Below are 15,543 nucleotides of genomic sequence, written 5' to 3'. Positions count from 1 at the left end.
TGCCAAGTTAGTAAAGAAATACTGGTACTTCTATCTTGAGGCAGAATCAGCACAGCTTTTGTTTTGGTTTGCTAAACAAATACTATCCAGGTAAGTAAAAATAAGTAAAAACCCAAAATACTCATTAAATGACTATGTAATCAGATGGAGAGTCAACAGTGAAGGCCAGTGAGACCACCTTTCAGGAGATCTTTTGATCTAGCCATCTAGACTTAGACACTGAGAAAATCAGAGTATCTTATAATCAAAGAAAACTATTTCTATGCTAGAATAATATGGTCTCAAGACTAGAAGGGCCCTTACAGATCATTTCATTAGAACTTCATTGAAGACAGACCTATAAGCTACTCCAGGATAGATCAAGTCTAATTCTTTTTCAGCCTCCACTAGTATAGCCCAAAATATGGCTATGAACAGACCGCACTTTGAGAAATGGTGTAGCATTTGATTATTAATTGGAAAATTGTGGCAAAATGCCAAGGAAATCTTATGTTTACCTTGGATCTCCAAATTCTTAAGTAATAAGTTATTTAACTAGTTTCTCTCTTCTAGGGAAATAGAGCTTGCTCAAGGCCTGGCTAAGTAATCTCTTTAAGTTCCTGGTTACAGACTCAAGATTCAAGTTTCAGCCTTAGGACTGAACAGTTTTAGTTCTCCAAGAGAAGGATTTTGATGTCCTTTCAAATCAGGGCCCAGTAAGATTCTTCATGCTTGAGCTGTATCTATATTCTAGGCCTGCAGGTCAGTTTATTGTTTTGTTTGGCCTTACGAATGGAAGGAGGTAGGAGAAAAGTCCTGTTCTTAGAGAATTATTTGATCTTACTCTCCTACTTTTCTTGAGCTCTTAGATTGAAGCTCTGACACCTTAGGACATATGATTAAGACCCAAAGGTAGAAAGTAAGATAGTCCCATCAACATCTTGAGATCAGGATTGAGGAGATAGATAAGTTGCCAATTTCATTCAGCAGAATTATAGCTTAGATAGCTAACAGGCCAAAGCTATTCAGATCTTCCTAGGAGAAATCAGGGGTGAAATCATTCTCTAATGCTGACAGTGTGACCAGTATAGGAACCTTCAGTGGGCAAGTGTTGAAAGACAATTCTTTGCTTTTAGCATCTGACATCCTTCAACACTGAAAGCAAGATGTAAAGGCACCCCAAATTACATTTGCCAGGCTGAGATAAGCTTCAGCAGAGACCACTGGATCAATGCCTCTTATTTCCTCATCCGCAAAAGTGGTTATGTAGTATTCACCTCACAGAGTTGTTGTGAGGATTAAGTGTTTTAGAACAGTGCTTTGCATATAGTAAGTACTCAATAAATGTAAATTTTAATTGTTGATTTGCTTATTGTTATTATTATTAATAGCATCAATAAAGGAAGAACTTTATCGAGGCAGAGATGCATTCTGGCCCCAGAGAAACTACCATGTGGAGCAGCCTTGCCATACCTAGGCCTCTCTGGTTCTCAAGGAAAGGAGGGAAATTAGACACTTCTTTCCTCTTTCCCTCCCTGTGGTGGGGGGAACTCTGGTGGCTTTTTCCCATTTCATGGAGTAGTCTTGGTCTTTTTAGCTAAGACTTGGAGGTGGATGAGGGTAGCTATCTATCAACCCAGTTTTGAACTGTCTTTTGTTCCTCTAATTGTGTATGATGTTTTTTGTACTCACAGAACAATACCATAAAGACCTCAAAATATAGTGTCATTAACTTCCTGCCCTTGAACCTATTTGAACAATTCCAGAGACTTGCAAATGCATATTTCCTCATTTTGCTATTCCTACAGGTATTGCCTTTTGGGCCCTTTTCTTTTCTTTCTTTTTTTTTTTTTAATTTCAGATTAATGTGAGGATACAGATGATTAGGTTACATTATTTGTGTTTGTTAGTAAAGTCCAAGTTGTAGTTGAGTCCTTTACCCAGGAAGTATGCCATATATCCCTACATTGTGCCTATTAGATGAGAGCTTGCTAATCCCTCTCCTTCCTCTTCCTCCTCCTCCTCCCTCTTTCTTTCCCCAGCCCCACCCCCGCCCCGACTTGAATTAAATTATGTTTTTCTCTCACCTTTACTACAGAGTGTTTTATCAACCTCTCTGGGGTCAGGCTCTGTAGTCAGTTTTTGCATTCCCTAAACAGAGAAAAGTCTTCTCTGTTTAGAAAACAAGCAAATGGATGGCTGGCATCTCAGGCTAGTTAGTCCCTTAGAGTTTTTGTTAGCCCACATGAAACAAGCCTCTATCAGAGGAAGGAGATAAGCTCACCAAATCCCAAGGAATGGAGAGCTCCTTATCATGGCTGCATGGCCACAGTTCAGCTTAACCATAGGAGAACATAGATTCTTCACTCTAACCCCAAATGCAACCCTATTCTCCTTGTCCCAGCCTCTGTGACAGAAAATAAACACATGGGAGTGCTGAGGAAGGAGCATGATTTAGAATACAAAGAAAGGAAGCAGACTAGGATAGGCCCAAATTGGGAGACAGGGACAGATCGTCTCACTTCTTGTGCTGAAGGGTGTGACAGCACATGGTTTTTTGGTCTGCTCTTATTCCCCTGCCCCATTACCTTTCATTATCAGGGAAGAAATGGCCCTTTGCCATCCAGACGAAGGTAATGGAGTTCAAAACAGATAGGGAGCAATTTAATAGCTTTTTTTTTTTTTTTTTTTTAGCATTCCTTAGGAAATGTTTACTTATGTTTGGGGTGTTATATGAAGTCTACAACAGTGGGAAGTAACTAGGATGGTTGGGTTCACTGTGAACCTATGGAAATGAAAATGGTGGTGGGGGTGAGGGGTTGGGAGGAAATATATTTTTCTTTGAGTTTTCTGACTCATTATTCTCTCCTTTTCCTTCTCTCAGTTGATTCCCCAGATCTCCTCCTTGGCCTGGTATACAACTGTGATACCCCTGGTAGTGGTGCTGTCCGTAACAGCAGTGAAAGATGCCATCGATGACCTGGTGAAGTGGCTTCCTGGGCCTCTAGTCCCTCACTGTACCCAGTCAGGGCAAGAAAGACTTCCCAACACTATCTAGTGCTAAGAAGAAGCACTAAACAGAAAGAGATATTTCTCTTCCTTATTTCCTTACTCATCCCAGATGAATAGGTAGTTCCAATAGGCCCAAGATTGTGGTCTATGCATGGTTAGAAGGGGCAAGGCAAGGCCCTTTTCTGTCTTCCTACTGCCACTCCATTTAGCCCCCTTTCCAGCCTCCTTCCATCTTTAATAGCCCACACTTCTTTTACTCCCCTCTTAGCTTTCTCTGGCTTTGCTCTATTCTTATTTCTCTGTTCCCCTTCTTCCAATTTACATTCCTTTTCCTTTCTTTCCTCTGTCCATGTTCCCTTTTTCTCCCATTCTTTCTCTTTATTCTTCTCTCTCTGAATTTCCTTTCCCCTCTCCAACTCTGTGTCCCTTTACAACTCTAAATTCTATTAAGTATATCTTACAAGGGTACATGTGAAATTTACTAGGTGTAGAATATAAATGTCTTAACACAATAGCTAAGAAAATGCTGTGAAGGCTATGTTAACCAGTTTGATGAAACATTTCAAATTGTATATAAAACCAGCACATTGTACCCCGTGATTGCATTCAGGTACACAGCTATGATTTAATTAAATAAATAAATAAATAAAAATAAAGTATCACAAGAATGTGATATAATGGAAAATAAAAAAAAAGTATATACAGCAGTTAGGAACTCTGTGGTTTTAAAAGCCTCACGACATAATCTGAAGCCAACTCCCTTCCTGAGTCACACTGAGTGCTGCTGGGCTTCCTCTTTGCTTCTTATAGCAGGCCCAGCAAAGATGATGAGGGTGAGGACCCACTGCTGTGCCTACTAGTAAGATGTGGAAGCCAGTTATGTTCATCTGCCCCACAATTTCCCTTCTCTCATTTTATCAGGATAGATTTTTAGAGCAAAGTTTGAGAACACAGATGTTTCTCCAGCACTTTATAACTCTTTAAACACATGTCCTACCTTAAATTTCAGTCAGAACTCAGATGTGCAAAACTAAATTTCTCTGTCACAGACCTTATTTTACCTAATAACCACGCATACACCCCGACTCCAAATTTTTCTAATGAGATCCGAAAACTAACTTGCCAATTCAGGGTAACCTCATTACTTCTGGTTTAGAACTCAGTCTTGTTAGGAGAAATATTTGGAAAATTCTGAATTCTGACACATTTTGGATTCTCTTTGCACCCTCTCAGTCCTACCCTTTTCCCAGGGAGTAATCTCAATTAGAAGGAGGAGATTCCTGTGAATTCTGGCATCAGAACATGCCCTGTATTTGTTCCCCTTCTCTTTGGTCTTTGTGCTGGCCTCTTTCCTCAGTGCACCCACTGTAGTAGCTTCTGTATGTTGACTAAAGCTGGCAGTAGAGGGGGAGCATGCTTAAGAATTCCCTAACTTTCCCTGCACCTGTTAAAGTATGTGAAACTCTATAGACCTGCCCATTATTTTGTCCTAGTATTCTGGCCTCTGAGGCATTTAACATAGTTGTTTGTTCCCGTTGCCCTAGGATTTTAGGTTTTGATATTTAAAATCAAGATTTTGTCTCTTTCTTCTCCCTGGATTGTTTTCCTGACCTTCTTTCCCAGCTTCCCAGAGACAGTCAACTTCATGGTCCAGGGTTAATGGTAGAAGGTCTTTAGGGAGGGGGAAGGTCTTTAGGGAGGAGCTACATTAGATGATATTTCAAAACATTAACCTTCTACATGCAGTTTGCTATAGATCTACTTCCTGAACATTTTCTCGTGTGATTTTAGAAAAGGCACCAAAATGACAATCAAGTCAACAACCGTTCTGTTCTACTCCTGATGAATGGAAGGTAAGTTCTTCTAGGAAAGCCAGTTTAAGTAGGACCAATCCTAGAGGAGGGCTGTCTTTGCTAAAGCTTGGTATACTAAGTACTTCAGGAAGGTAGTTCAGGACAGTAAAAAGACCTAAAAGGAATTTGTTTCTAGATCTAGAATGAACTTGCCAGGGTACCTCAGATGTCTCTGGGCCTCATTTTTCCTTTCTACCTTTCCTTTCCTTTCTGTATCTTAGAGAATACTTGTGAAACTAAAAACAAAGTGTATATATATTAAATCAATTAACATATGATAACATGATATTAATATCCCAAGTGATTTTTATTAGTATAGTGTTCAAGACGGAAACATCTGTCTTTATAACATTAATGGATTCTGACATGGATTTTTAGTAGGTCACCTTTTCTGATAACAGTCTAAAGACAGTATTGGTGTTGATCCCATTGCTGAGGTGGTTAGTCATAGCTTTCTAAAGTGTTGGCAGGAATGGAAGGAGGCAGGAATATTCCTGTGTTAGGGAAAATATGAAGGCCGTCAGGCAGTGGTTCTCAACCTTCCTAATGCCGCAGCCCTTTAATACAGTTCCTGTGGGTCGGGACCCATAGGTTGAGAACCGCCGCTGTTAAGGAGTGGGGAAAAATTCAATAAGCAGAGATTGTATGACAGGAAAAGTGACCAGGGTGAGCAGGAGCATGATAACAAGAGAGTACAAACCTGAAAGAATTTAAGATTGAGGTCCAGCCTCTGTCATGGTGGATTTACAGGAAAACCAGTAGCTATAGTTTTTATCATATAATTGTATTATCTGAAATGCTTAGGCATCTAATCCTATTGTTGATCATGTCAGGTGGTCCATACTCATGAGGGGTTGTTTCCTCAAATGTTTAAACTATTGAAACCTCCCATAAGATACCACCCAAAAAGTCAGTTGTGCTTAAACAGAAAAAAAAAAAAAATGTTTAAATGGAGATAGACATGAAAAGAAAAGAAAAAACATAAATAAAAATTTAAAAAAAGAAAAGGAAGGACAAAACTGAATGTATTAGAAACTGGCCAAGCTGGAGCCCAATCGCTGGGTTTGCTGCTGTATAACTGAGGCAGACACCATTCACTTGCTCAGGCCACACACGACCTTCAGTAGCATCACGCCTTACAGTTATTTCTTCATCAGCGCTCGCAAAGGTGAGCAAGGCTGCCAATCCAAGTCCTCGACTATTGGCACTGGGCTGAAAGGGATTGAGATCCTCCACTCCCCAGTGCCAAAGGGGTGGCATGGATCTTAATCTTTGAGATGCTAAAGTTATACCATGCCAGAGATATAGGAGATTGGATTGGAACATTTGGGGTCATAAATATTCTGTTTAAGGTGCAACATTGAGCAAGGATGCCACTAAAGCAGCTGCAGCAGCTTAGGATTTTAAAACCAACGTGTGGGATGTCTAGGAGATGAATTAATGACCTTGCCTCATAAACACATTGTTAAGACTCATGTACAATCTTTCACACCTCTCCCTCCAATTGAAAGTATTTGTGGTCCTTTTGAGGGTTAATGTTGATGAGCATTGAATTTGTTTAAGGTTGACATTGCAGTATCACAAAACGGGCAAATTATCTTATTCTTAGCAGAAGCAAGCATCAGAACATGCTTATGATTTATGGATTTCATTCCCTTCTTTTTTCCTGTCTCCTTACTTTATGGCAAGTACAGCCTTACATTTGAAAGAATGTTGGCTTTATTTTACCTAGCATTTCTAAATTTGTAGTATAAAAAGTGCCAGTGTGCTATGGAACTACAGGAGGTACCTTTCACATAAACCAGAGAATATAATATGGTCTCCCCTGAAGTCAAATTATTGCCTTCTCTAGCTCTCTTACCATATTTTCTAAACCAAAAGTTAGGATGCAATGCTTGGAAATTAAATATGTACTTATGGCACAATAGGATTGAGTATTTTAAATCAGTATGGAATGTCTGCCCCTCTCCCAAATCTGGGACACATTATTGTTATAATGCCCAGAAACAAATTGATAATCGTTTAACAGATCCTCATGTAGTAAAATGTAAGTTTTCAAATCTCCAAGAGAAGCCAGAATGTGTAGCCCTTCTTTCTTTTCATGTTTTACTGGTGAAGATCATAGCAAATAAAATGCCAGAGAACTAGCAAAAGTAAATGTTGAGTAAGATAAACTAAAACAAATATGTATATGTCTTTCTCCAAGGCTAGTACTACTTGTACTAAGAAACTACTCTTTCTTTTAATAGAGTAAATTTATATGAAAGGACTTTGGGGGGGATATTAAAGAAATTGACCCTTCTCAAAGCATCTTTTTAGGAAAAGTGTTCTAAGAATACTCATGCCTTTGTGTATCTGGCAAAGTGTTGATGTATGTCATGCCATAAGGATAACTAGGCCACATTCAGAGGTGAAAAGAACAGTGTCCGCTAGATCAGTGGTTCTCAACCTTCCTAACGCCACAACCCTTTAATAAGTTCCTGTGGGTCACGACCCACAGAGGCTCTAGACAGACCCTCTCTTTCCCAGCTCAGGGAATGGTTGGCATAATAGAATTGTCAGCAAGAGGATAGCTCATGTTTTAAAAATGCTTATGGCGTACACATGTCCTTCTTAGTTCTTTCTCAGAAGGAATAAAAAAAATATATTAATAGTGGCTACCTTTGTGGTACAAAACTAAAGTCTGGGGACAGAGGAGACTTTAATTTTTATTGTTTTTATATACTTCTTTAATATTTGAACTATTTTACTTTAAAAAATTATGTGCATGTATGTCTGCATATACTTGTATAGGATTTGTATAGGGTTTTAGAAAACCCACATAGCCTAAAGACAAGAGAAATGGGCCCCATTCTTGATTGCAGCAAGGATGTGTCACAGCCTGGTTTGCCCTTCCTGAACCTTGTCTTCATTCAGCTCAGCCAGTGGGGATGAAAGAGAGAGGTCCTCCATTGTCCAGACAGCTTTGGGGAAATTCTCAGAGCAAACATTCAAAGGTCATTTTCTTATAGGATGAAGGAAGACAAATGGATGAATGTCCAAGTGGGCGATATAATAAAACTAGAAAATAATCAGCCTGTCACGGTGAGTACCTCTTTTGGCTGTAGCTTTTACTTTTTTGTCTTGAGTGTATACCAGGAACCCTTGCAGCACTTCACCTAGCACTACTTTTGGTGACCTTCATCTGCTACACTTCGCATCAGAGATCAATAGCTCCAACAGTAAGAAGCTTGTTCTTGTCCATCTCTCAACATAGCTACATGTACCTAAAGTGTGAGTAGCTTCAGTGATGGGTCCCAAACAAAGAAAGTAAACCAGACTCTTAGGGTGAACATCTGTTCCTATTCTTGTCACACTAGAATGATTAAAGCCAGCCTTCCTGCTTTCCTTATTTTCTCTGACTTTTCTGACCACAGGCGGATATCTTATTACTCTCTAGCAGTGAGCCATACAGTCTGACATACATAGAGACGGCAGACCTGGATGGGTAAGTGTTCCCTCCTGATATTCCATTAAGACAATTTAGCCAGCTTAGAGTAGTCTCTGACCAAGGGAGAGCAAGATGCAGAAATGAATTTTACCCTCAGATAGAAGTGGTAGTATGTGAACCAGAGGACTCAGAAGTATCCAAGGGAGAAAAGAGAGGAAACCAGAACCTTGAAACTGTCCAGTCAAGGCTGACCTCTTGACAGCAATAATTGAGCATCCCCTGGCCTCAGAATATGAGCAAATTAACTCCATGTTCTCCATCTATAAAATAGCGGCAACCTAGCCATACTCTATAATGCTGAGTGGTAGGAAAGAGGGGAATAGAAGTGTAAAATTTCAGAGTAGACTTTCAAAGCTTTCAGGGAAAGAATGGGAATGTAGAAGTAATTATTTACTGATAAAATACCATGTTCTATTAAGGAGTTAAGGTGGAAATTTATTGGCATGCAGAAGCTGAGGATCATAGAAAGATGGGGTCATCTGTAAAGACCTTGTCCTGTAGAATTTAATACTGATCTGCATTCTTAAAACTATTTTCTTGGTGCCCACAACTTCTTGAAATGTGGCTTCAGTTTTTGCTTCTGTCTCTGAGCATTTCTGTATCAGAAAAAAGTTAATTGAGTTCCATAAATATTTATGAGGTGAGGAGTTTATCTCCTTGGAATTGTGTACAGATTCTTACCTTCTTGCTCACTATTCTGAAGGGTGCAGGTGTCACCTCCATGTTATTTTGTGACATCCCTTTGCCTTCTGTAGAGCTCCTAGCCAGCCGGATTTCATAGGTTAAATAGTAACGGTGTGTTGCAAAGAGAAAGAGGAAAGACGGGAGAGTGGGTAGGCTAACCCTCAGCTTTCCTGAACAGCTGTCTCATTTCATTATTGCCTGTGAAAGAGGGGAACACTGGCAGTGACTCTTATGGCTCAAACATGTAGCCCAACTGGCAACATCTATTTTCTAAAACCCCATGATAAAGTAGGAGAAACTAGACTTGTGCTGCTATTGTTTATGTGTCCTGTACTCTGGTGACCCTATGTCCTTTACTCTAGCGAAACCAACCTGAAAGTGAAACAGGCCATCTCAGTTACCAGTGACATGGAAGATAACCCGGAGCTGCTGTCTGCCTTTGATGGTGAGTCTGGAAATAAGTTTGTTCATGCAAATTTTCATCAGTGGAGAACTGGTTAAATAGGTGTGGTTTCTACATACAGTGGTTTCTATACAACTTACTACAAATAATGTGCAAGTTGATACTTATTGACATGGAAAAAATATTTGATGTATAATTAGTAAAAGAAAAATACAAATTACAAAAGACTGTGCATTGTATGTATAACATAAGCCTGGTTTTGAAAACATATGTATGTTTATGGGTACATATATAGAAAAATGTGGAAGACGTAGTCCTAAAGGTTTATAGCACTTTTCTCAAGATAATGAGTGAATTTTACTTTATCCTTTTAGAATTACATAAATATTTACAAAGGAAATATTTACTAATCAGGGAAAATCCCAATTATTTCCATTCTGAAAAACAAAATGCCAGGCTTGTTTTAGGTTAAATAGTCTGTTAGTTTCTTCAGAGTTAGAGCTCATATGATCTGGGAGTACTGATGGTGATAAGTTATCATGTGGGTTTTCTCTCTCTGGATGATCCATGGCACATCCAGAATAATAATTCTTTGGAACTGGAAGCTTTTGTCTGCTTTTCTGAAGGGAGCTGATAAGAAATGGGCAGTAGCTGAGAGAAGATAGGAAAAATATTTGTATGTATTTCAAAAGAGGGATTTTCTTGTCCCTTTTCTGTTAAGCCTCTTTCTGTCCTGTTAGGAAAAACCTAAGATTATAGAGCCAGGACTCCCACTTCTTTATTTTTCTGCAGGAGAAGTGAAGTGTGAGCTTCCCAATAACAAACTGGACAAATTTGCAGGAATATTGACTTTTAAGGGGAAAAATTATGTCTTGGACCATGACAAGCTACTACTTCGAGGCTGCATCATCAGGAATACAGACTGGTGCTGTGGCCTAGTGATTTATACTGGTATGTTTCCCTGTAGCCACACCCAGACCCCCAGCCTGCTGACGTCCGTTCATGGTCAAGTTGTGAGTGCTTAGTTTTCAGGATGTAAATATGACACTCAGATATGTAGCAGAGCACTATGACTTTCAGATAGATAGATAGGGAAGTGGATGGATGGATAGATGGATGGGAGATTTAAGGAAAAAACTTATTTTTTTAAAAAAATGACTTTTTTTTTTTTTGAGACACTTATTAACCCTCGGTAGAGTGCTGTGGCATCACAGCTCACAGCACCCTCCAACTCCTTGGGCTTAGGTGATTTTCTTGCCTCAGCCTCCTAAGTAGCTGGGACTATAGGGGCCCACCACAACACCTGGCTATTTTTTTTTTTTTTTTTGCAGTTTGGCCAGGGTTGGGTTTGAACCCGCCACCCTCGGTATATGGGGCCAGTGCCTTACACACTGAGCCACGGGCGCGACCCAAAAAATGACTTCTTTTTTCTAAGCAATAAGCTTCCATCATATTAGCTCTGCCTGTGTTAAAGGAAGGCTTTGTGTTCCAAGACCACAGGGCATTCATGAGTCTGTCCAACCATATCTGGACACAAGAGAGAATATACATACATACAGGAAGTATGATATAATAGAATTGGCATGTGAAAGGGGAATTGTATGTGTAGATTACCCCAAGGAGGAAAAAGTAGATACAGTGCTCATTATAGATAAAAATATAAAATATGATATGAAGAGTTCGTGTCAGAGAAAAGTTATGTATGGATCATTACCAGCGGAACCTTTTGAGATGACCTTTAGAACCACAATCCATTATATTTAATGAGGGATTTTCTTGGATTATGATGCAGGTCAGGAAAATGGAGGAAGCCACTGTATTATTCTTGAGCCTCGGTAACAATGGACATTGATGATGATGACCATAGTAGGAAGTATTGAGAAAGATATGCCACAGTGACTACTACTCAACATAGCTTCCCAGAGCTTCCTTTCTAGAGAATCTACTCCTGGACATGGGGCTTTTAGACTTTTATGGAAAACAATGGAACCTAAGTCCTAGGAAGAAGCTTAAGAGTCCAGGGAGGCACTGGTGGAAATTCCTTCACTGGTTCTTGTTCTAGAGTAACCATTTCTAGGCTTCTTAGCTCCTAAGCTCAAAAGATTCAAAGTGGACTTACTTTCTTTCTTCACTGTACTTCAGTGGCTACCCACACATAATTGTCAATCATAAAAAGCTTATTTTTCAGCCAAAGATTTTTTTCTTAAAGCAATAGCAGTGATGTTGCTAACCAGCACAAATTTAGTTAAGTTTTCCTTCTGACTCTTGGTTGGTTACATGGTAGTGAATAGCTTTGGGAAACTCCGAGCAAAGAATTGATGCTGGCATTTTGAGGTATTCAGTGCAGAACTGAGTTGCTGTTCTTGCTATGTGGTGCCAGCGTTTGACCATGATTTGTACCTTCTTCTGGGATAAGGACAGTCTTTCTAAGAACCCTTGGAAGATATGGTCCCTGTAGGTTCCATGTTCTGAACCAAATTTCTCAAGACTTCAAGGCCTTCGAGAAATACTTAAGAGGAAAGAATGGCATAGCTGAAGCTGTGCCTTCTCAGTATTTGCCCAATATGGATATTCCAGCTCTCCCTATGTAAACATTGATGAAATTCTATCATTAGAGCACATGTAAGAATAACAATCAGATAGTAAAAGGCCAGAGAAATTGTTGCTTATAAACCTCTTATTTTTTTCTTCTGTCATATCTCTGGTAAATAATTTCCAGCTCTGGTTCCACTGGCCATTAAAAGCTCTTTACTACTATTTACTGTCTATCCCATCATGAAAAACACAGGTATCTTTTAGCACCAGATGAATCTCAACTCCTAGGCTGGGCATAGTGGCTCATGCCTATAATACTAGCACTCTGGGAGACCGAGGTGGGTGGATGGCCTGAGCTCAGGAGTTCCAGACCAGCCTGAGCAAAAACAAGACCTGTCTCTACTAAAAATAGAAAAACTAGCCAGGCACTGTGGTGGGCACCTGTGGTCCCAGCTACTTGGGAGGCTGAGGCAAGAGGATCGCTCTAGCCCAAAGAGTTTGAGATTGCCATGAGCTATGACACAGCTATAATACCACGGTACTCTATACAAGGTGACTGCGTGAGACTCAAAAAAAAAGTTTCTAGCTTTTACCTCAGAAGAAATCACTGCCATTGCCTTTTCCTTTCTTGTTTTTCCAGTTAGAAACTTTAAATATAGCTTGGCCCAGAAGTAGGGTTCCTCAAAAGAAAGCAGAGATCTGGCTCAGCGCCCGTAGCACAGTGGTTACGCCAGCCACATACACCAAGGCTGGCGGGTTGGAACCCAGCCTGGGCCAGCTAAACAACAATGACAACTGCAACAAAAATTAGCTGGGCATTGTGGCAGCCTGTAGTACCAGCTACTTGGGAGGCTGAGGCAAGAGAATTGCTTAAGCCCAAGAATTTGAGGTTGCCATGAGCTGTGACACCATGGCACAGAATGAGACTCTATCTCAAAAAAAAAGAAAGCAGAGATCTTTTTATCAGAAAATTCCTTCTCTAAGTTAAATAAACCAGATGGTGATGAGAGAAAAGCTTGTGACTACTATTCCAACTTAACTCATTCATGAAAGTGGAGACTGTGTAAGCTACTACAAAAAGAGGGATCTACATGGATGCAATTTACAGTAGTGGTTAGAAATAAATTTTCCATTCTTTGAGTTATTGGCATCAACTGTGAGCCTTTCTTTAAGGCTTTATCCCCTGGAATTGGATAAAAGTTTAGATTAGGTGATTATACAGGTAAATTCCAGTTAGTACCAATATTCTTGAGTATAAGATCTAATGTCTCCTACTTTACTTAGGGCCAGACACCAAATTAATGCAAAACAGTGGAAAGTACACCTTTAAACGGACGCAGATAGACCATCTTATGAATGTCCTCGTGCTTTGGGTAAGTAAGTTTTTTTCTCTTCTTTTTTACAAACAGACGTACTTCCCTTCCTTCTACAGTTAAGGTGCTATTTCCAACTCAGGATTTAGTTATTTTAAAGTCTGAAGCAGTTTTAAGACACCACAGACTAACTTCTGAAGCAGAAAAGAATAGACCCAATTTACACATGAGTCTAGGTTATACACACTGTTGTGGGAGGATAGTTACAAATTGTTTAAGAAGATATTTTGTTTTGATTAGTGGCACCAGAATGGATCAACCCTACTTTAGAAATTAAGACACATTTTTATTTTCTTACCATCAGTTTTACTGATGACCACTTTAATAACACCTTACTTAGACTAATACTATGCCTTTTTTAAATTTAGATTTTCTAACTGTTTTCTTAAAGGAGTCTTGAGGTATGCTGTCATGCAGGAGTAGGGAAACCATGGCCTTCTGAATTCTTGAGTGTGGCCTCTTCCCTTGAATTCAAATTTTATAGAACAAATCCTTTCGATAAAGGGATTTGTTCTGTGAAATTTGGATTCGGTTGAGGGGCTGGACTTGAGGATCTGGAGGGCCACATGTGGCTTTGAAATTTTTGCTTCAAAAAGAGCAGCTTCACATTTGTCTGTTTTATAAGTAAGATCAGTTGGAAAAATAAAAGGTTCTCCTGCTAAGAAGAAATTTGAAAAGCTCTACAACATATAATAATAATCAGATTTGACAACAGAGATTTAAATTGAAGGCTAATTAATAATTTATTTCTATGCTGTCTGATATTGGTTGCCTTTATTTGTGTTAGATATGGACAGATTAATTTCTTTTCTTTTCTTTTCTTTTTTTTTTTTTTTTAGAGACAGAGTCTCACTTTGTTGCCCTCAGTAGAGTGCCTGGCGTCACAGCTCACAGCAACCTCCAACTCCTGGCCTTAGGTGATTCTCTTGCCTGAGCCTCCCAAGTAGCTGGGACTACAGGTGCCCACCACAATGCCCAGCTATTTTTTTGTTGCAGATTGGCCGGGGCCAGGTTTGAACCCGCCCCCTCAGTACACGGGGCTGGTGCCCTACTCACTGAGCCACAGGCACTGCCAAGATTAATTTCTTTATTTAAATAGTTTCTTTGCATAGCTGAACGGTTATAGTGATATCTACACTTAATTTCATGACTCTGCATTTTTATTTTTACTCTATTATTTAGATTCTGAAAACTGAAAAATGTATTTTCTTTCTTTACACTTCTAATTAATATCTGAATTATAAACTGCATTTTCTCCTTTATTTATTATAGGAAATATGAGAGTTCTTTTCAAAATCCTTTGGATTTAGTTTAAATAGTGCCAGGTTACAAATGAGATAGGTTCCTTAGGTTTGTTCTTAAGTGGAATTTGCATGTAAGTTGAACAGGTACATTTACCTGTAATAGCCTCCATTTGTGAGTTGTATATAAGTCAGATGTTTGTGACTCGAGAACTGTTGTATATGGGGTTTTATTTGTTTGTTTGTTTCAGGGTATTTGGGGGGGGTTTTGTTTGTTTTTGAAACGAGATCTCACTCTGTTGCCCAGGCTAGAATGCAGTGGTGTCGTCATAGCTCAAAGCAACCTCAACTCCTGTGTCAGCCTCTAAAGTAGCTGGGACTACAGGTGTATGCTACATGCCTGGCTAATTTTTCTATTTTTTTGTAGAAATAGGATCTCACTCTTGTTCAGGCTAGTCTAGAACCTTAAGTGATCTTCCCATCTCAGCCTTCCAAAGTGGTAGGATTATAGGCATGAGACACTGTCCTCATTTTTTGTTTTTTTTTTTAATGAGGAAGACAGTCACAGTTAAGAAATCTAGAAGGTGACAAAGGCAACTATTCTTTTGACAATCCTGGGAACATTTATCATTAGACAGTAAGCTAGGTCATTTACCCTAGGCTTGTCTTCAAAATAGGATGTCTCCCATCTGCCTAGGAAGGTTCAACCATTTGTGTGCCTGTATGAATAGCAGAGATAATAATTGACATCTATAGAAGAATTTTAACTTTTTATTTTCACATCATTAATTGTAATCTCACTATACCCATGAGCAATAAGCAAGTCAAGAATTATTTTTTCCATTTGACAAATTATAAATTGAGACATAGTAAAGATAAGTATCCTTAAATAAAGACCCACAGAAAAATAATAGCAGACAAGTCCATGACTCATCAAGTCATCAAATCATATTTATTGAAAATCTCTTATGTG

The 15,543-nt window shown here is 39.2% G+C and overlaps 1 protein-coding gene across 1 annotated transcript in view; it reads left to right on the top strand.

Moving 5' to 3' along the window:
• LOC128596405 (phospholipid-transporting ATPase FetA-like) overlaps positions 1 to 15,543 on the top strand; it is a 197,627-nt gene that overhangs the window by 95,059 nt on the left and 87,025 nt on the right. The window contains exons 4-11 of the mRNA XM_053606048.1: positions 1,674 to 1,787; positions 2,864 to 2,962; positions 4,783 to 4,844; positions 7,856 to 7,928; positions 8,261 to 8,331; positions 9,381 to 9,463; positions 10,214 to 10,372; positions 13,241 to 13,329. Of these exons, the coding sequence (XP_053462023.1) occupies positions 1,674 to 1,787; positions 2,864 to 2,962; positions 4,783 to 4,844; positions 7,856 to 7,928; positions 8,261 to 8,331; positions 9,381 to 9,463; positions 10,214 to 10,372; positions 13,241 to 13,329 (750 nt within the window). The remainder of the gene's footprint in view (positions 1 to 1,673; positions 1,788 to 2,863; positions 2,963 to 4,782; positions 4,845 to 7,855; positions 7,929 to 8,260; positions 8,332 to 9,380; positions 9,464 to 10,213; positions 10,373 to 13,240; positions 13,330 to 15,543) is intronic.

The sequence above is a fragment of the Nycticebus coucang genome, chromosome 2 (assembly GCF_027406575.1).
Source record: "Nycticebus coucang isolate mNycCou1 chromosome 2, mNycCou1.pri, whole genome shotgun sequence".
NCBI classification, from domain to species: Eukaryota; Metazoa; Chordata; class Mammalia; order Primates; family Lorisidae; genus Nycticebus; species Nycticebus coucang.
The sequence above is the reverse complement of the archived record's forward strand: the minus strand, read 5'-3'. Positions and strand labels throughout refer to the sequence as shown.